This window comes from Ostrinia nubilalis, chromosome 18 (assembly GCF_963855985.1).
Source record: "Ostrinia nubilalis chromosome 18, ilOstNubi1.1, whole genome shotgun sequence".
Lineage (NCBI taxonomy): Eukaryota > Metazoa > Arthropoda > Insecta > Lepidoptera > Crambidae > Ostrinia > Ostrinia nubilalis.
Genome location: NC_087105.1, coordinates 10,467,437 through 10,482,938, shown reverse-complemented (window position 1 = coordinate 10,482,938; position 15,502 = coordinate 10,467,437). Strand labels below are relative to the sequence as shown.

Here is a 15,502-nt window from a genome sequence, read left to right as displayed (position 1 = left end):
TCCATTCCATAGACAATGATCCACGATCCAAACAGGCACAATAGTTGAAGGCAGAACATATCAATAGACCGGTATCCTCTCAAAACTTTGCAATTCACAAAATTACAGTTACACAATTTGGCATCCGTCAGTTCCAAAAAATGCACTGGGCCACCTCGTCCGATCAGAAGTGCCTTCAAAAAAATGTTGATTTTTTACAAGAAAATAAGAAATTAATACAAAAGGGCCCTCTATAGAACCTACCGCCCAACCGAGGACGCCGCGCGGCGCCCGCGCACTCCGCCCCGCCTCGCGCACGCAACAGTTCGCAGTAACGAACAATCAGTATACATAAACACACTTACTATTATACTATAGAAGAATAATTAGTTTGATTCGTAGATATATGTAGCGCGATGCGTTCGCCGCTTGTCTCCCGGCGATCGGAGCGCCAGTAGAGTATGAGCTCGAGGAGAGGGTAGGTTTAGAGTAGACAACGTCGGGAGGCAAGCCCGAGCAGAACCGCATGTCTCGATGTATTTGTTATAACATGTAGATGCCGGCCGTCATCCCCGCCACGCGGAAACACTTTCAGTTCACATCCTCAGTTGACAGACAGACACAAAAATATACCATAATTATCGTTTCGCTTTTTAAAATAGATATAAACCGTTAAGATAGATTGTACAGAGATGTATAGCGATTGTACATAATACGATAGTTTTAATACAGAAGAGATAAACCGATAACTATCTTAGCGCTAATGGTATAAGTTAAGGAACAATAGACAATGGAATATTTAGAATTAATTTGCGGAATTGTAAAAATATTAAGCCATCCTCAGTTAAGAGTACGTACCCGCGCAGGGCGGACGGCCGGTCCTAGCTAAGCAAGTGTAAGCATTTTTCATTTGATATTACACGTTTGTTATCGTTTCATTTGTAACCATTTGATCTATTACGATAAATATAAGGGTACCTCAGTTTAGGATGGACCAGGCGTCGACTGGTATGCTTAGAATAGCGTTCAGGTTAGGTGAGAAAGAGAGATACGGAACTTTTTTCTCAGACATCGACACATAGAATACACGCAGCCTCCCCCTTTTCGATCAAACGGTTTTATGTTCTAAATTTTTCCTGTCGGCTTCTGGGTGCAGTTCGGAACTACTTCCGAGTGTGCCCGGAGCCGTCCCACGACCAGCCACACAATCACAGCAATAGCCCGGGTTAAGTTTCCTCGTTCGCGACGGTAGGTGAGTACGCAAGTGAGCAGTCGCCGCAGGGGTTATTCAAGATCGAGCATCGTTCCATGTTACGTTACGATTGTGTTTTGTTAATGTTATTTGTTTTATCCGTACCATATGACACTTTAGAGCTAAGAAGTTTCGCTGTACATACTATAATGATAATTGTGTCTCTAACCATTCCAGCGTGGATTAAACTAACATTTGAATTGAGGAATGGAATTGATTACATTTACAGTAAGATATGGACAACAGTTAGCGACACAATGATTAGATTTGTTAAGGAACTAAGGTATCCACCGAGAGAGCATTGAATCCCACTTTTTAGCTCTAAACTGACAACCACCATGTACTTTATTCCTTGTATAGTAAGTAATGTATCCGTTATTCCGATCTCTCCATAGATTTCTTCATATCTAATAGAAGTGTTAATGCAGGCTACACAACACATATTACAATAGAAATGTATTGATTTTTCATCATCAGTATTCAACCGACATGCCGTAATTTGCAGATACTTGGAGCCGTTAATGTTTTGACTATATTTTCTGGCAAGATTAAGAAAGTGTTAAGAGACATTTTGTACTTTAAATGATGTTTGGTTATGTAATTTTTAGTCCGGATTTTATACTTGAGTGATTCACTGTGCAACAGCCGCTACAAGACCACAATGGATATAAATGCGATCGTGCCGATTTGAAACCATTCGCAATTGAAGTTTTGTAAGTTATGGGTTGACAATTTTTCTAAATTAATATAAAGACTCGAGTTTGAAACATCGAAGTATTTAGTCCACAGTGATCATGGGGGCTAACCCACAGAAAAAGTACAAAATTCGGTGTTGACTTTAAAGCTCATGTTTGTATGTATTAATATGTATGTAGATTTATTGAAATTGCCCTTTCGGCTACGTCAGTTCTTATTGTTTGAAAATTTGTATTTAGATGATAGTTTATTTGTGTTCAAAAATTGTATCTAATGTTTTTGCTTTACATTTTTAGTATTTTCGAATCCGTCTACGAAATGTTTGGATTATCAATGTAAAATGAAATAAATACATATGTAATTATTTTCAAAATTAATTATAAATAAAAAAAACAATATATGTAGAATATTTGGTTTCACGTTTGGGTATTATGGTTCCTAAATTTTCGAAATTGTAATAGACTCTATTGTATGTAGCATTTCATTTTTGGAAGTTAGAAAACATTTAGGTGTACCAAATAGCTGTATCAACTTTTCTATACGTGAGAAAAATTCATTAAGGGAAATGCTGAAATTTAGGTAGTTATGAAATAAGTATCATTCGTTTATAATGTGTGATTATATTAACTGACAAAACTGAGCACGGATATACTATTAGGATGTCTTAATACAAATACTGCCGACGCTTAATGATAATTAAGTAAGATGAACTCGAACGCCCATTGTTTGGATAACATTGTCAAGTGAAACAATAAGTAGTCCCAAGCGATCAAAAGAAAAGCGTTCATAATTTTGTATTCGAAAGTAATTGTATTAATTTTTATAATATCCTTGTGGTCTTCATTCGTAACAGCGATACACGTTCTTTTTAATACTTTGTGTATTTGTGTTTAGTTAAATTTGTTTTGCGAGCTACGTTCGTAGCTGTTCGTTTAATATATTTGTAAACTACGACTAGCGGATGCGGACACCAGTGATAAAAATTAGTGACAAAATTTTGAAAAATAAACGAAATTATTTTAGGGTGTAATTTTTGTCATTTCTCCCACTGCAAGGGGGCGCGTTCCACTGTGCAGCTTCCGCGCTGGGAGGAATGGCGAAGGTTGAAATTTAAATTTGACTAGTGTTTAGGCGTCGTTTCGGTATCCTCGCATTTCGGCTAAGTGATAAGGAGCCCGCGTCCGCTCGTTACGATATATTTAGTACAAATTTCATGATGTTAAGGTTTACGAGGCTCAAAGCTTTTCTTTCGAAGCGCCCGCGCCGCCGCCCCCCGCCCCGCCTACGATATAATGACTCGTGTATAAAATTTTATTCAAAAAGAGTATTTTTGTATTGAATATTTCTAAAGTTGGTGTAAAGGTCAAAATTTCGTAAATTATAGCAATGACAAGAGAAGACATTAGGTAAATTTAGAATGTCATGCGTTTTTTGTATTTAATTTTAAGAATAGTATCGGATATTAAACGTTTAGGAGCATTAACCATTTGTAAATAAAAAGTTGAGAGGCGCGGGTGCAGGACGGCGGAGCGGTCGCTGTTTATATAGATAAAAAAATATATAAATAACTCAAAGATGTTTATATGGTTCTGGATGTAAAAAAGATAAATTTAAAAGAAAGTTTAAGGTGAAAAAGCGAAAAATTGTAAACGATTCCTCGGTATTTGTCTTAGAATGGCTACTAGTGGGTCACTATTGTAATCTGTGGGCCTCAGGCAAGTCATACCTAATGTCACGAAACTAAACCTAACCTAATACGCATTAATTATTACGGTTCTTAATACTACAACAATACTTATACATTAATATAATATCACATTGTCATAATGCTTATAATTTACGAGCGTGTGTCTTTGTCCGTGAATGTTAGGATCTAACCACTGTTGGTGTATTAGACATAAAGTGGAGTTAATATTGTGGAAGTTAAAATTGTATCAAAATTGAGATCCCGAGGCCGCGAGGCCGTGGATCGTGCAAATTGCGTTCGTATAATATTGGCGGTTCTAAAATATGTTGTTCAAAATTATCAAAATTAATCGATTGAGTATTTGAAATACGGTGAAACATAAGTTGTATCTCTACTAGCAATGTCAGCATGGAGACTTGTTGATACCAGTGAGGGATGTTTCTTCGTGAATATAACGAGTAATAAAGCTAAGCTTTTATTTGAATTCTGTCTTTTATTTATATGCCCTTACAGTCCCATCTATGTCGACATTAAGCACAACCAAATTAGTAATTGAGCCAACTTAATAATTTTAATTTAACCAATTCGTTGCAACCCTCATTTTCGAAGCCTTTGCTGTGACATGAAAAAAATCTAACGATTCGTGTATCAAGCCAGTACTTATTATTATTCTGTGATCAAGCGCAATTTAAAACTCTCTTCTGTTTTTTTTTTCTCTGGTTTGTTGGACTCGGATTACTAATATTTTTGGATTTTTAAATTTTTTTGTTGTATTAAAAAAAATAGGCAACGATTTGTTCACCAAATAAATAATGCAATAATAAATTTAAAAAATAAAATAAAAGTAGGTAATATGTAAAATTACTTAAGATTGTTTTCGGCAAATAGACATAACAAGCAACACATTTTATTGTTTAGCAACCAAATTCCACAAGCCGATTTAATTACAATATTATTTTTTTAAATAAAATAGGTAATGTTGAAGGACCACTTCGCCACTGCGAAAATTTCATGCACTAAATACTACTACTAACTACACACACAATCACAATCAGTTTCAATAGAGGGCGCTGAAGTCGTGCCAGAAATAGCATACACAACACAAAGCATCACAAACCAAACTTAGCGACCGCTTTGCACAGTGAGTCACACTTGGAGAAACAGATGGCACACTCGATCCCGGAGCAATATTTTAGCCCGCGGTGTCCAGATTTTTTTTCCTTTCATGACCTCCCTAGGGTCGCTCAGTTTCGACATCGCTTCTCGGCCTTTTGGCTAAGATCAAAGTGTAGTATCTGTTCTTTTCAGCTTAATATCTGAAAGTTCCCTCACTGAGGGACCAGTATATTAAACTGATTTTTGTCCTTTGAGAGGATGTTCGGGGCTCGCTCCACTCCTCTCACGGGTCGGCCCGGCATTGCAGTGCCGCCGGGATCGGCCCACATAAAACTTAAATAAGTCCACCACTGGGACGCACAGTAGTTTGATATTAAAAATAGGTGGACATACGATCGAAAGTCATAATTTCACCGAAACAAAAATTGTTTTGGATAGCATTTTGAATGCTGATCAACATTTGTCATTATGCATTTTTCGATAAAACGAGCCTTTCATGCTTAAAAAAAATATGACAAGAAAATTTGTATGGAGAAAAATATTTTTTATTTTTTTTCTGGATACTGTTGCAAACTGTAGCGGTCAAACCTTATGTAGTCGTAAGTGCCTATGGTGCCTAACATTACTACATAAATACTTTTTGCGGGCACGCGCGGCCAAGCGAGTAATGGACATGCAAAATTTGAAATATTTTTATTTATTCATTAGTGATTTTAATGCACTTAAAGCAATTATTAATAGATAAATATACTTAGTCTAACTTACTACAGCCCCCTATTACCTCATTTCACGTTAAAACCTTTCAAACTAGAACCTAAGTTTGTAGGTACTAGGTAGTCTAAGTTGTTTTTATTGTCATTATAATATTCACTACTGGTCTACTGGTTATCGTGTAAGATAGATTAGGTAGATATCAACCCTTTACCTACCTACATACGTATATACCTACTTCTTGGCACTTATAATACCGACATACATGATTAAAAAAAGTCTTCCAGCAAGAACCCTTGACTTCAATGGTTATGAAAGATTTTTTAACTTTCTAGAGTAGTCCTGAATAGATCCTTAAATCATTTTGACTGTCATAATCGATTACAGTAGGTAGTGGGATAGTTTCAATTTTCATAGAACTGTAATTTCCAGTTCTTCTGTTGAATAGTCTTTTACTTTCGCAAAATATTCTTTCTTTTGGCTCCTTTAAAGAGGTGTAAGTTTCTTTCCCTTCGTCTAAAAAGATAACGTACATAACACCTTTATAAATAGCCTCAAACATTAAGCATACCTTTACCCAATCATCGAACTGAGAAAAATCTGAAATTCGACATTTATCACCTTCTTCCATTCATGTCTTCAATTATTATCTTCGTTCGAAAAACAATCAAAAAAAGATATTTTAGCCTATTCACTTATCTTGATCAGTGTCCAAAATAATCAAAGTCACTCACATACTTACTTTTTCCGAAAGAATCCAATAGGCAGGTGTTCCGAACCCATTTTAGCGCCATCTACCTATATTAGTATAAAACAAATGTTTGTAAAGCGCCATCTATAATTCATCTTGCTTTATAAGAACTAACAATACAATTAACAGTTTACAAAATGATTTAAACAAAGAATCATAGATGGCGCTACGCGCGTCCGTCCGTGCTGTGCACGAGTGCGACCATTGTACCACTCTCTCTCGAACCAATGTAAAAGCAACATCTACTGCGTGTAGTACAAATACAACTTTACCAAACCGGCTCCAGAGTTTTTCTCCGCAACAGCAGGTTTGCAGTAGGTAGGTACACCAAAATGTTATCACATTATCTGCACCATGTATCAGCAGTTTTTGTGTACGTTAGCTGGCATATAAAACTATAGGTAGAGGCGTACATAATGGATCTGCAATAATGTGTGTATTGTAATGTGTGCAATACGGCTCAGAAACGTGGCCTCTCAATATAGGCCTCATAAAATATAAGCTCAAAATTGCACAACGTGCTCTGGAGAGGGCTATGCTCGGTGTATAAACGAACCAAATTCGTTGACATAGGACTAGCAAGCTAAAGTGACAATGGGCAGGGCACATAGTACGCAGAACTAATGGCCGATGGGGCAGCAAGGTTCTGGAATGGAGGCCAGGTACCGGAAAGCGCAGCGTAGGACGTCCACCCACAAGGTGGACCGGCGCTGGATGCAGGGCACCACCAAGCGGCCATTGTGGAAATCATTGGGGGAGGCCTATGTTCAGCAGTGGACGTTCTATAGTTGAAATGATGATGGATGATGAATAATGAATAATGTGTAGAAGAGGGTTACGGATATTTCCATTTATGATGGAATTATTTGACTAACTGAATGGAGAGCCATAAAAATGTATTGTTTACTATGGGTTGCAAACCTTACTGAACCCACTACCTACTGTAATCGATTATGACAGTCAAAATTATTTAAGGATCTATTCAGGACTACTCTGGAAAGTTAAAAAATCTTTCATAACCATTGAAGTCAAGGGTTCTAGCTGGAAGACTTTTTTTAATCATGTATGTCGGTATTATAAGTGCCAAGAAGTAGGTACATTACGTATGTAGGTAGGTAAAGGGTTGATATCTACCTAATCTATCTTACACGATAACCAGTAGACCAGTAGTGAATATTATAATGACAATAAAAACAACTTAGACTACCTAGTACCTACAAACTTAGATTCTAGTTTGAAAGGTTTTAGCGTGAAATGAGGTAATAGGGGGCTGTAGTAAGTTAGACTAAGTATATTTATCTATTAATAATTGCTTTAAGTGCATTAAAATCAATAATGAATAAATAAAAATATTTTAAATTTTGCATGTCCATTACTCGCTTGGCCGCGCGTGCCCGCAAAAAGTATTTATGTAGTAATGTTAGGCACCATAGGTACTTACGACTACATAAGGTTTGACCGCTACAGTTTGCAACAGTATGCAGAAAAAAAATAAAAAAGATTTTTCTCCATACAAATTTTCTTGTCATATTTTTTTTAAGCATGAAAGGCTCGTTTTATCGAAAAATGCATAATAACAAATGTTGATCAGCATTCAAAATGCTATCCAAAACAATTTTTGTTTGGGTGAAATTATGACTTTCGATCATATGTCCACCTATTTTTAATATCAAACTACTGTGGGACGCCTTGAACTCCATTCATGGTGTCCCAGAAAGAAACTACAACGCATCATGACTGACCCTCGTAGACTAGAGGATAACTAGTCTGCCTTTATCTCAAATGCTAGGCAAAAAATATTTTTACGTGCAGCAGACACTTGGACTGCTTTCAGCCAGTCTGCGAAACACTGTGCAATGAACATTTTACACCGTTTTTCCGTTTTTTTTTCTGAACATTTTCTTCTGTCGTGGATAAGTTATCAGATAAAGTAAGTAGTCAAGTCTTTTGGAAAACTAAAATAAATATCGGATGTTTTTTGAACATTTTCACGGTAGCTAGGAAGGAAACCTACACAATACCACAGTATAAACCGAAGTTACTGTTTGTAGCAAAACAGCAATACAGGATAACAGGCAGAGGATGTTTTATGTCTCTAAGTTCGTCTTCCTACCAATTTAATGGCATTGAACTATAAAAACCTGCAGTCCGTGCATCTAATATTTTGCTCAAATAAGCAGACTCATCACGCACTACTAATTCATTGGAAAGCACGGCTCATTTCAACCCCAAATGCTAATTTCATGCAAGCTCCTTCCAAACGGCTCCTGTCTCTCACCTTGGGGCCGACAAATATTCAAATTAATTAAAATTAACCCTAATTTATCAGCTGAGAGCAGCAGGATTTGAGTCGATTGCGGTCTTGAAGACCTAATTGAATTTTGTATGGACTCTTCAGATTATATTAGTTGCCGTTTAACCACTCAAGCTTGTTAGGGTGATTTTTGCAAAGTGAGATATCCAGAAAAGACCGTCAAGGATGCACTAGAACTTATCTGGTGGGTTAATAACGGGCGACATTAATTAAGTTAAAATAAAGTACTAGGTTAAAAATGAACTCAACTGAAATATTAATAAAAATGCAAAAAAAAAAATACTTTAGTCTGTAAATGAATGACTGTCGCTTAAACAGCTGAACCAATTTTGACGAATTTTGCTATGGAAGGCTATCTTGTCTCGCAAAGGGTGAAAAGGAGATAAAAGATAATATTATTGAAAGCCATAATTATCTTTTTTAGTAATTTTCCCAGTAATTTTATTATTTATTTCATTTGACATAAATACCAATTGACTTTAGTATATATGAAATGCAATTTTAGGGTTAGATTGGATTTATTTTATTCTATTTAAATTGTATTTTAATTAATTTTGACATTATGTATTGTGTAATAATTTTATTTGTTTATTTAATCTGACACTTATATTAATTCTAGTATGTGAAATGAAATTTTAGGGTTAAATTGGATTAATTTTATTTTAATTGAATTGCAGATTGTGTGAATTTTAATGTCTAACTAATTTTCCTAACAATGTATTTTGTTTCTGGAATAAATAAATGAAATGAAATGAAAGTAAAAATAATAGTGGTCAACATTGAAGTAATATTACTACGTATAGAACAGACATCGCGAACAAAATATGTGCAGTGCGGGGTGCGGGGCGGGAATTTGACGGACAGCTGTCAGTCAAATCCATGACTATCAAGTTTCATAATTTATGGCGATAAAATCTGCACCAGAAAATGTCGTACTTCATTGCTAGGATTGCGCGAATAGTGACGTTCCTGCGGTCGCCTCATCATAGACATTATGAATCGATTGTGAAAATAAACAAATCGACTAAATTGTTTTATTTATAATTTTACATGGTGCTCAATAGCAAAAACGTTCAGCTACTTACATTATTTTCTTTTATTATATTGTGCGTTTCCTGTAATGTAGGTAATCTAAGCGCCCCTCCCTTAGACTAAGACAAGTGACAAAACATGGCAGTTGAAACATTCGAAATCACTTCGCTCTGCCGTTTTTTGGTGTTAGTTACTTCACTCTGTGATGCGATTTTAAAATTACAACTGGCGATTCCGAATTCACAACTGAGGGGACTGTGGCTAATCGTGTTACTTGTGCTACAAGTGCGTATGGGCTTCATACTGATGCTTAAGCCGTTAATTATTTTTCTTCCCGATTAAAATCTAATGTAATCGATAATCGCCTTGAGAATCGTTAACTGGTATTTTCTAATTCGATAAAAAATGACCCATCTCTAGTTTAAAACTGTCATCCAACAGCGCACGAAATATTATGAGTTATAGATAATGATACCATTACAGAGGCGACACTTCGTTTACGTTTAGTTTCTGCCTATTGAATTGGATACTGTAAGGAAACATCGTCATCATCATTTTAGCTACTGGACGTCGACTGCTGAACAAAGACCGCCTCCAATGATTTCCACATCGCCCAGTTGATAGTGGCCTGCACCCAGCGACTTCCTGCTATCTTTAGTCAGTCCATCTTAAGATATTAGAAAAATTCCCACTCGTCACGGTAGGGACAAAGCTAGGGATGATGACCAGAACCTTTCTGACTTTCAGTTATTTTATTGTCACTATTGTTAACTATCTCAGCGGTTGAGTATACTCGTATAATAGCTGTACCTCAATTCTATACAAAGTGAGGTAGAAGTTACGGGACTATTCCCACCTCTCCTTTCCACCGCTGCATCTCCTGTGTAGCTAGCACCTAGATTAGTTGATTTAAAGCCAAGGTATTTTATCAGTTTTTAGATAATGACTTAGTGCATCCAAAAATGGAAAAAAGGTAAGTTCACTTTCTAGTTTTTTTGTAACATTGAAATCTCTAAAAAGGAGCATCATATTTTTTACGTTCAAGTGTTCCTAAAAAATTTAAATGGGAGCTTTTGGTAAACTTTTTGATGACAACGTATTGCTTACTTTTCAGCTGTTGAACGAATTCACTTTTATACTTATAGGTCCTGTACATCGGTAGATTTTGCTAAATAAATGAATCCATCCGGACTCAGAAACTAAAAAAATTAAAATAGCTGTAATTTTTTAATAGTAGGGATAAAATGTTTTATCAGTGGATTTGTCGATAAAATTGATCATAATTATTACTGTGCCCTAACGGGTCGGACACTGGTGACCAGACACACTGTATAATTATTATAATTTTAGCCTATCTCGTGAACTAAGTAGGTGTCAATAATTAGGGTGATTTACTAACTAACCAGTCGCATACGAACAACAGCAGTGAGATTCCTGTGGATTCGATCGTGGTTTGATCCATGATGCCGCACGACTATTGTGTGAGCCCACTCATAACCCAAGCTTATTTAGCTTAACACGAGGGGCTGGACGGGACTATTAGTAATTTGTGCAATACAAATTGCTAATTATTATTTAAAAAAATCTTTTTATTGCTTTATTTAACCTTCCTTTCGTATACTAATTTATGCGTCAGTGACAAGTCTGCGATTTTTATTCTTTGAAATTTTCGTAAAATGGCTGCCGCCGCGGTCACGAATTGTAATTGACAAATTAAAATTAAATTAGTGTTTTAAAGTGCATAAATGTACAACTTAATGGTAAAAAGTCATTCCTTGATTTTTACTTAATATGTTTCTGGAGTTATTTAAACAGTATTTTCGTGTATAGGATGGCATATTTTCAAAAAACAAAACTGCACCCAAGTGTGTTGTCACAGCAACCGCTGGGCACATACTAATTGAAGATCGGTCCATGGACCACATTGCGTGCCAGAAACAATCTAGTTGACATGTCTTCTCTAGTACGTAGTACATTATAACTCAATGGTGGTCAATAATATATGTAGAACTAAAACAAACGGCCACAGCAGGTAACTAAACTACTCACGTAGTCCTCATGGACGCCGACAGAGTGCGCTAGGGCTCCGTTGAAAAGCAAACCCAACGTGCTCGGTGCACAATAGCAGCTGTCATAGCTGTCTACACCAAGATGTCACTGCACATCGAGAAGCTAAATTCTGTACCGCGGTGTCCAGATTTTTTTTCCTATAAAGACCTCCCTCGGGTCGCCCAGTTTCGACATCGCTTCTCGGCCTTTTGGCTAAGATCAAAGTGTAGTATCTGTTCTTTTCAGCTTAATATCTGAAAGTTCCCTCACTGAGGGACCAGTATATTAAACTGATTTTTGTCCTTTGAGAGGATGTTCGGGGCTCGCTCCACTCCTCTCACGGGTCGGCCCGGCATTGCAGTGCCGCCGGGATCGGCCCACATAAAACTTAATCCCCGTTGGAACGCCATGAAGCTCGTAGTGTTCCAACTTAAAAATACTAAATGTAATACTTGTACCAATACGTAGTCCTCGGTCACTTGAGAACTTCTCTTTTTAGTCATTCATGCAAAAACTACTGAACGAATTTTGATGAAACTGTACAGTATTATTGTTTATACATCATAATAACAACGATTTAATTTCACGCAGGCGAAGTGGTGAGCAAAAGCTTACATTGTCAAAATTATTAATAGCTTTGGAGTCTTTTTAATGTTTTATTAATTTTTATTAGGTAACACATTTTCTAATGCATGTTAAAAATCTGAAACATAATAAAATTTTCCTTGTGAGTTCGTGAAAAGGCACTAAAAAGTACCTTAAAGCATGGTAATGACAAAATTAATTTGTGATAATTGAGTGAAGACAAATGCTTCTAACTTAATTTATAAAATTGTAAACTTGTGGAAATAAAAGCTTTTTTTTTTTTTTTATTTATATACCTACCTAATTGTAAATCAATGTTTTTAATGATTAATTGAATCATAAAGTAATTCATTGTTATAATATCACTTAAATTAAGGTGACAATATCATGGTTCAGAACTTAAGCATATTTAAAATGTTCTCAAATTCTTATTTAATAAAAAACCTACATCACCTCCACCTTTGTTGATAACAAACTAATGATAATAATAATCTATCTACTTAACTACAGTACACAAGGTGGTATCAGAGACAGATATTTTAATCCATAAGAAATAGGAAGATCCATCCAAGAAAGTATGCAAGATCAAAATATGGCCAATCAAAATGAGTTTGTCTTTTTGAATAAGGCAATATTATCTTTTCCAGTATTTTCTGGCATTCGTCACTCAATACATTTTTGGAAGATGCCCAGGTAAAGAAGAAAATAAAGAAATTAACTGCTTGAGACCACCTTAACCCAATACTAATCTACTGCTATTTAATTAATATGTGAACTTTCTATTGTAGAGGTTAACATAATGTTACAAAGAGTAAAAAAAACTACAATGAAAAATTCACACATTCATTAATAATAATAAAATATCATTTCATTGGACAATTCATTTATTTTTCTGATTTTTAATCAACTTTTTAACATTCCAGATGCATGTACAACAATATTTACCTTAAACCTAAGTTGTATCGGTCTTCTTCTTCAAGCCTTTATCCTGCAGTTCAGCAATCCCGAACAACATTAATTTTATATGGGCCTTTATCTCCGCAGCTTTGTTCTGTATCGTTTCCCCTTGTTTCTCAAATGCCTTTATTCTTACATCTAAATATTTATTTGCTTCTTCTAAGCTAAATTGTAGGTAATGATTCAATCCTATATTCACAAGCAGTTCTGAAGTATCTGGCACAGAAGCTTCCATAAAAAAGTTACAACCTAAGTTCACTTGAGTCTTGAATCCATTAGGATGCATACTTTTGTCTGCTACCACTTTCAATGTATGTTTTTGTTGAAGAAGATCGGCGATTTCAGCGTTATTTGCGACAAGTTGTGATTCCACTCCCCGCAAATCTTGTTTCAAAACATCGTTTATGAATCTCTCGTATTCTAATATCCTGTCTTGAATGTTACCTTTAGCCATTTTACTCTCTGGAAAAGAGAGAAAATTAGAACTGAACTGCTTTGAAAAGAAAATAGGTATACATAACCTATAAATGTAAAGAAAAACAATACGTTACCTTGTTGCTAATGCCTCATTATAAATTTCCGAAAAGTTTGCTTAGTAAAACAACAAACATAGTAACAACAGCTTTATTATTCGTGCTTATAATGAAACTTTTCTCGATTTTTAATACCAAAACAAGTCATCCAAAATAATTATTTTTATGAGAATGACATTTGGTCCAGTTTACGAAGATAGTCAAAACATCTATTCAGAATTTAGAATATCCGGCTGAAGGAACTGCTCACTGTCACTGCTGGCCAAAAGCGCAATCCATGCGGTTTTGAAACAAGTTTTCTTTTTCTTTATTAAAATGTCACTAAACCCAGAGAAACAAACTTTTCTGGTAGAATGTTCATTATTAATACGACTTTCGTAAATGCACGTGATCTTAAGAATCTCATTTCACGCCATCTAGTATCTAAAGTTTGAGCCAAGTGATTTACGTTTTGTCTTAGAACTGTCTTCGTAAATGCTTCCTTATAGCGCCATCTATCTTTTATAGTATGAACTAGGTACGGTGGTAAGTGCCATCTATCTTTTATAACATGAACTAGGTACTGTGGTCAGCGCCATCTATCTTTTACATTAAAAACTAGGTACTGTGGTCAGCGCTATCTATCTTTTATATTAAGAACTAGGTACTATGGTCAGCGCCATCTAGTGGTCTAAACTATTAGCAAATCTACTATCTAAAAGTTCACTAGTTTTGCAAATTTTGTAGATGGCAGTAGTAGCAGCCACCAATTGTATTCTTTCCTTGTACTGAAAACTTTTTTATGTTACGTATGTAAGTTTTCAGCTTTGACGTCAAGTATAATAGTAAGGCTGGGTTGCACCATCTTACTTTAACTTTGACAAACGTCAAAAATCTTTCCAACTCCATAAAAAATACACCGGTTATCGTTATAGTTACGGTCAAAGTTAGGTGGTGCAACTCATCCTAAGTAGTGGAAACGGAAGGGTACCTAACATAAAAAGTGTGTACCAAATCAAATGAAATGAATTTTCGTAAGTAGATATAAAATTCTTAAGTAAAATATTATTTGAAAGGGAAGGAAGGTGATAAAAACAATACGTCAACGATCACTGAAATCGTTTATTTGACAAGAAATAGTTTAAACATCACTTTGCAGCACATATTATTACTCTTACAACCAGTTCTTCAAATTACTTTCTTATTTATAAAGGTGACGCTAACGGCTGGGCCGCAGTCGACTGAATGATAAAAAAATATTTAAAACACATTAGGAACAAAAAAATACCTTATTTACATTTAATGTAGCTATAGAAGTAGGTAATCTAAAATCAGGTCCTCAACATAAAATTATTTTGTATAAATTTATCAATTTTAGGTAGTTACCAATTTATAAAAATGTAGAGTAATAGGTATTAAAATATTTAAAAAAAAAGTAAGGACTTCCTCCACGCAATTATTTAAATGTTTTATTTCCTTTATAGAAGAGATAATCACGTTCACGTCTCCCGCACTTAAAATTGAACCTACCACAAAATGGCGCATTTCTCCAATAAAGACTTTAAAATATTCAATGATAATGAATCACATCGTGCTGGTTTTTAATGCACAAAGGTAAAAATATTTTTAAAATCAAGAAAATAAAAGCGTAACATCATTTTCAGGACCTGAAACTTGTTATGAGACTACTTGAAGCAGGACCAGACCAAATAAAGTTTTGTGAATATAAAACACGTTGAGAGACCTAAGTACCTAAGTCACCTTCAAAAATTACATTCTCTCATCTTACCACTAAGACTTTTAAGTAGGTAGACTAATTAGTTTGATGTTAATTTAAATTTGTTAGGTACACTAAGTAATG

The 15,502-nt window shown here is 35.3% G+C and overlaps 1 protein-coding gene, 1 long non-coding RNA gene and 2 other non-coding genes across 4 annotated transcripts; 3 read left to right on the top strand and 1 right to left on the bottom strand.

Annotated features, from left to right (window-relative positions):
* The first annotated feature begins 4,869 nt into the window (after positions 1–4,869).
* LOC135080919 (U2 spliceosomal RNA) lies at positions 4,870–5,062 on the top strand. The gene has a single exon (XR_010259088.1). It is a non-coding gene; the product is annotated as a U2 spliceosomal RNA (small nuclear RNA).
* Positions 5,063–5,924: 862 nt separating this feature from the next.
* Positions 5,925–6,575, top strand: LOC135080420 (uncharacterized). Its single transcript, XR_010259007.1, has 2 exons — positions 5,925–6,209; positions 6,500–6,575. It is a non-coding gene; the product is annotated as an uncharacterized LOC135080420 (long non-coding RNA).
* Positions 6,576–11,780: 5,205 nt separating this feature from the next.
* Positions 11,781–11,973, top strand: LOC135080918 (U2 spliceosomal RNA). Its single transcript, XR_010259087.1, has one exon. It is a non-coding gene; the product is annotated as a U2 spliceosomal RNA (small nuclear RNA).
* Positions 11,974–13,038: 1,065 nt separating this feature from the next.
* LOC135080419 (protein UXT homolog) lies at positions 13,039–13,611 on the bottom strand. The gene has a single exon (XM_063975055.1). It carries the CDS (start codon positions 13,581–13,583, stop codon positions 13,125–13,127), a length of 459 nt encoding a protein of 152 aa, XP_063831125.1. The 5' UTR covers positions 13,584–13,611; the 3' UTR covers positions 13,039–13,124.
* Positions 13,612–15,502: the final 1,891 nt, after the last annotated feature.

Bases quoted from the DNA above. Each gene is read 5' to 3' on its own strand.
- LOC135080419 (XM_063975055.1), bottom strand. From the start codon at position 13,583: ATGGCTAAAGGTAACATTCAAGACAGGATATTAGAATACGAGAGATTC.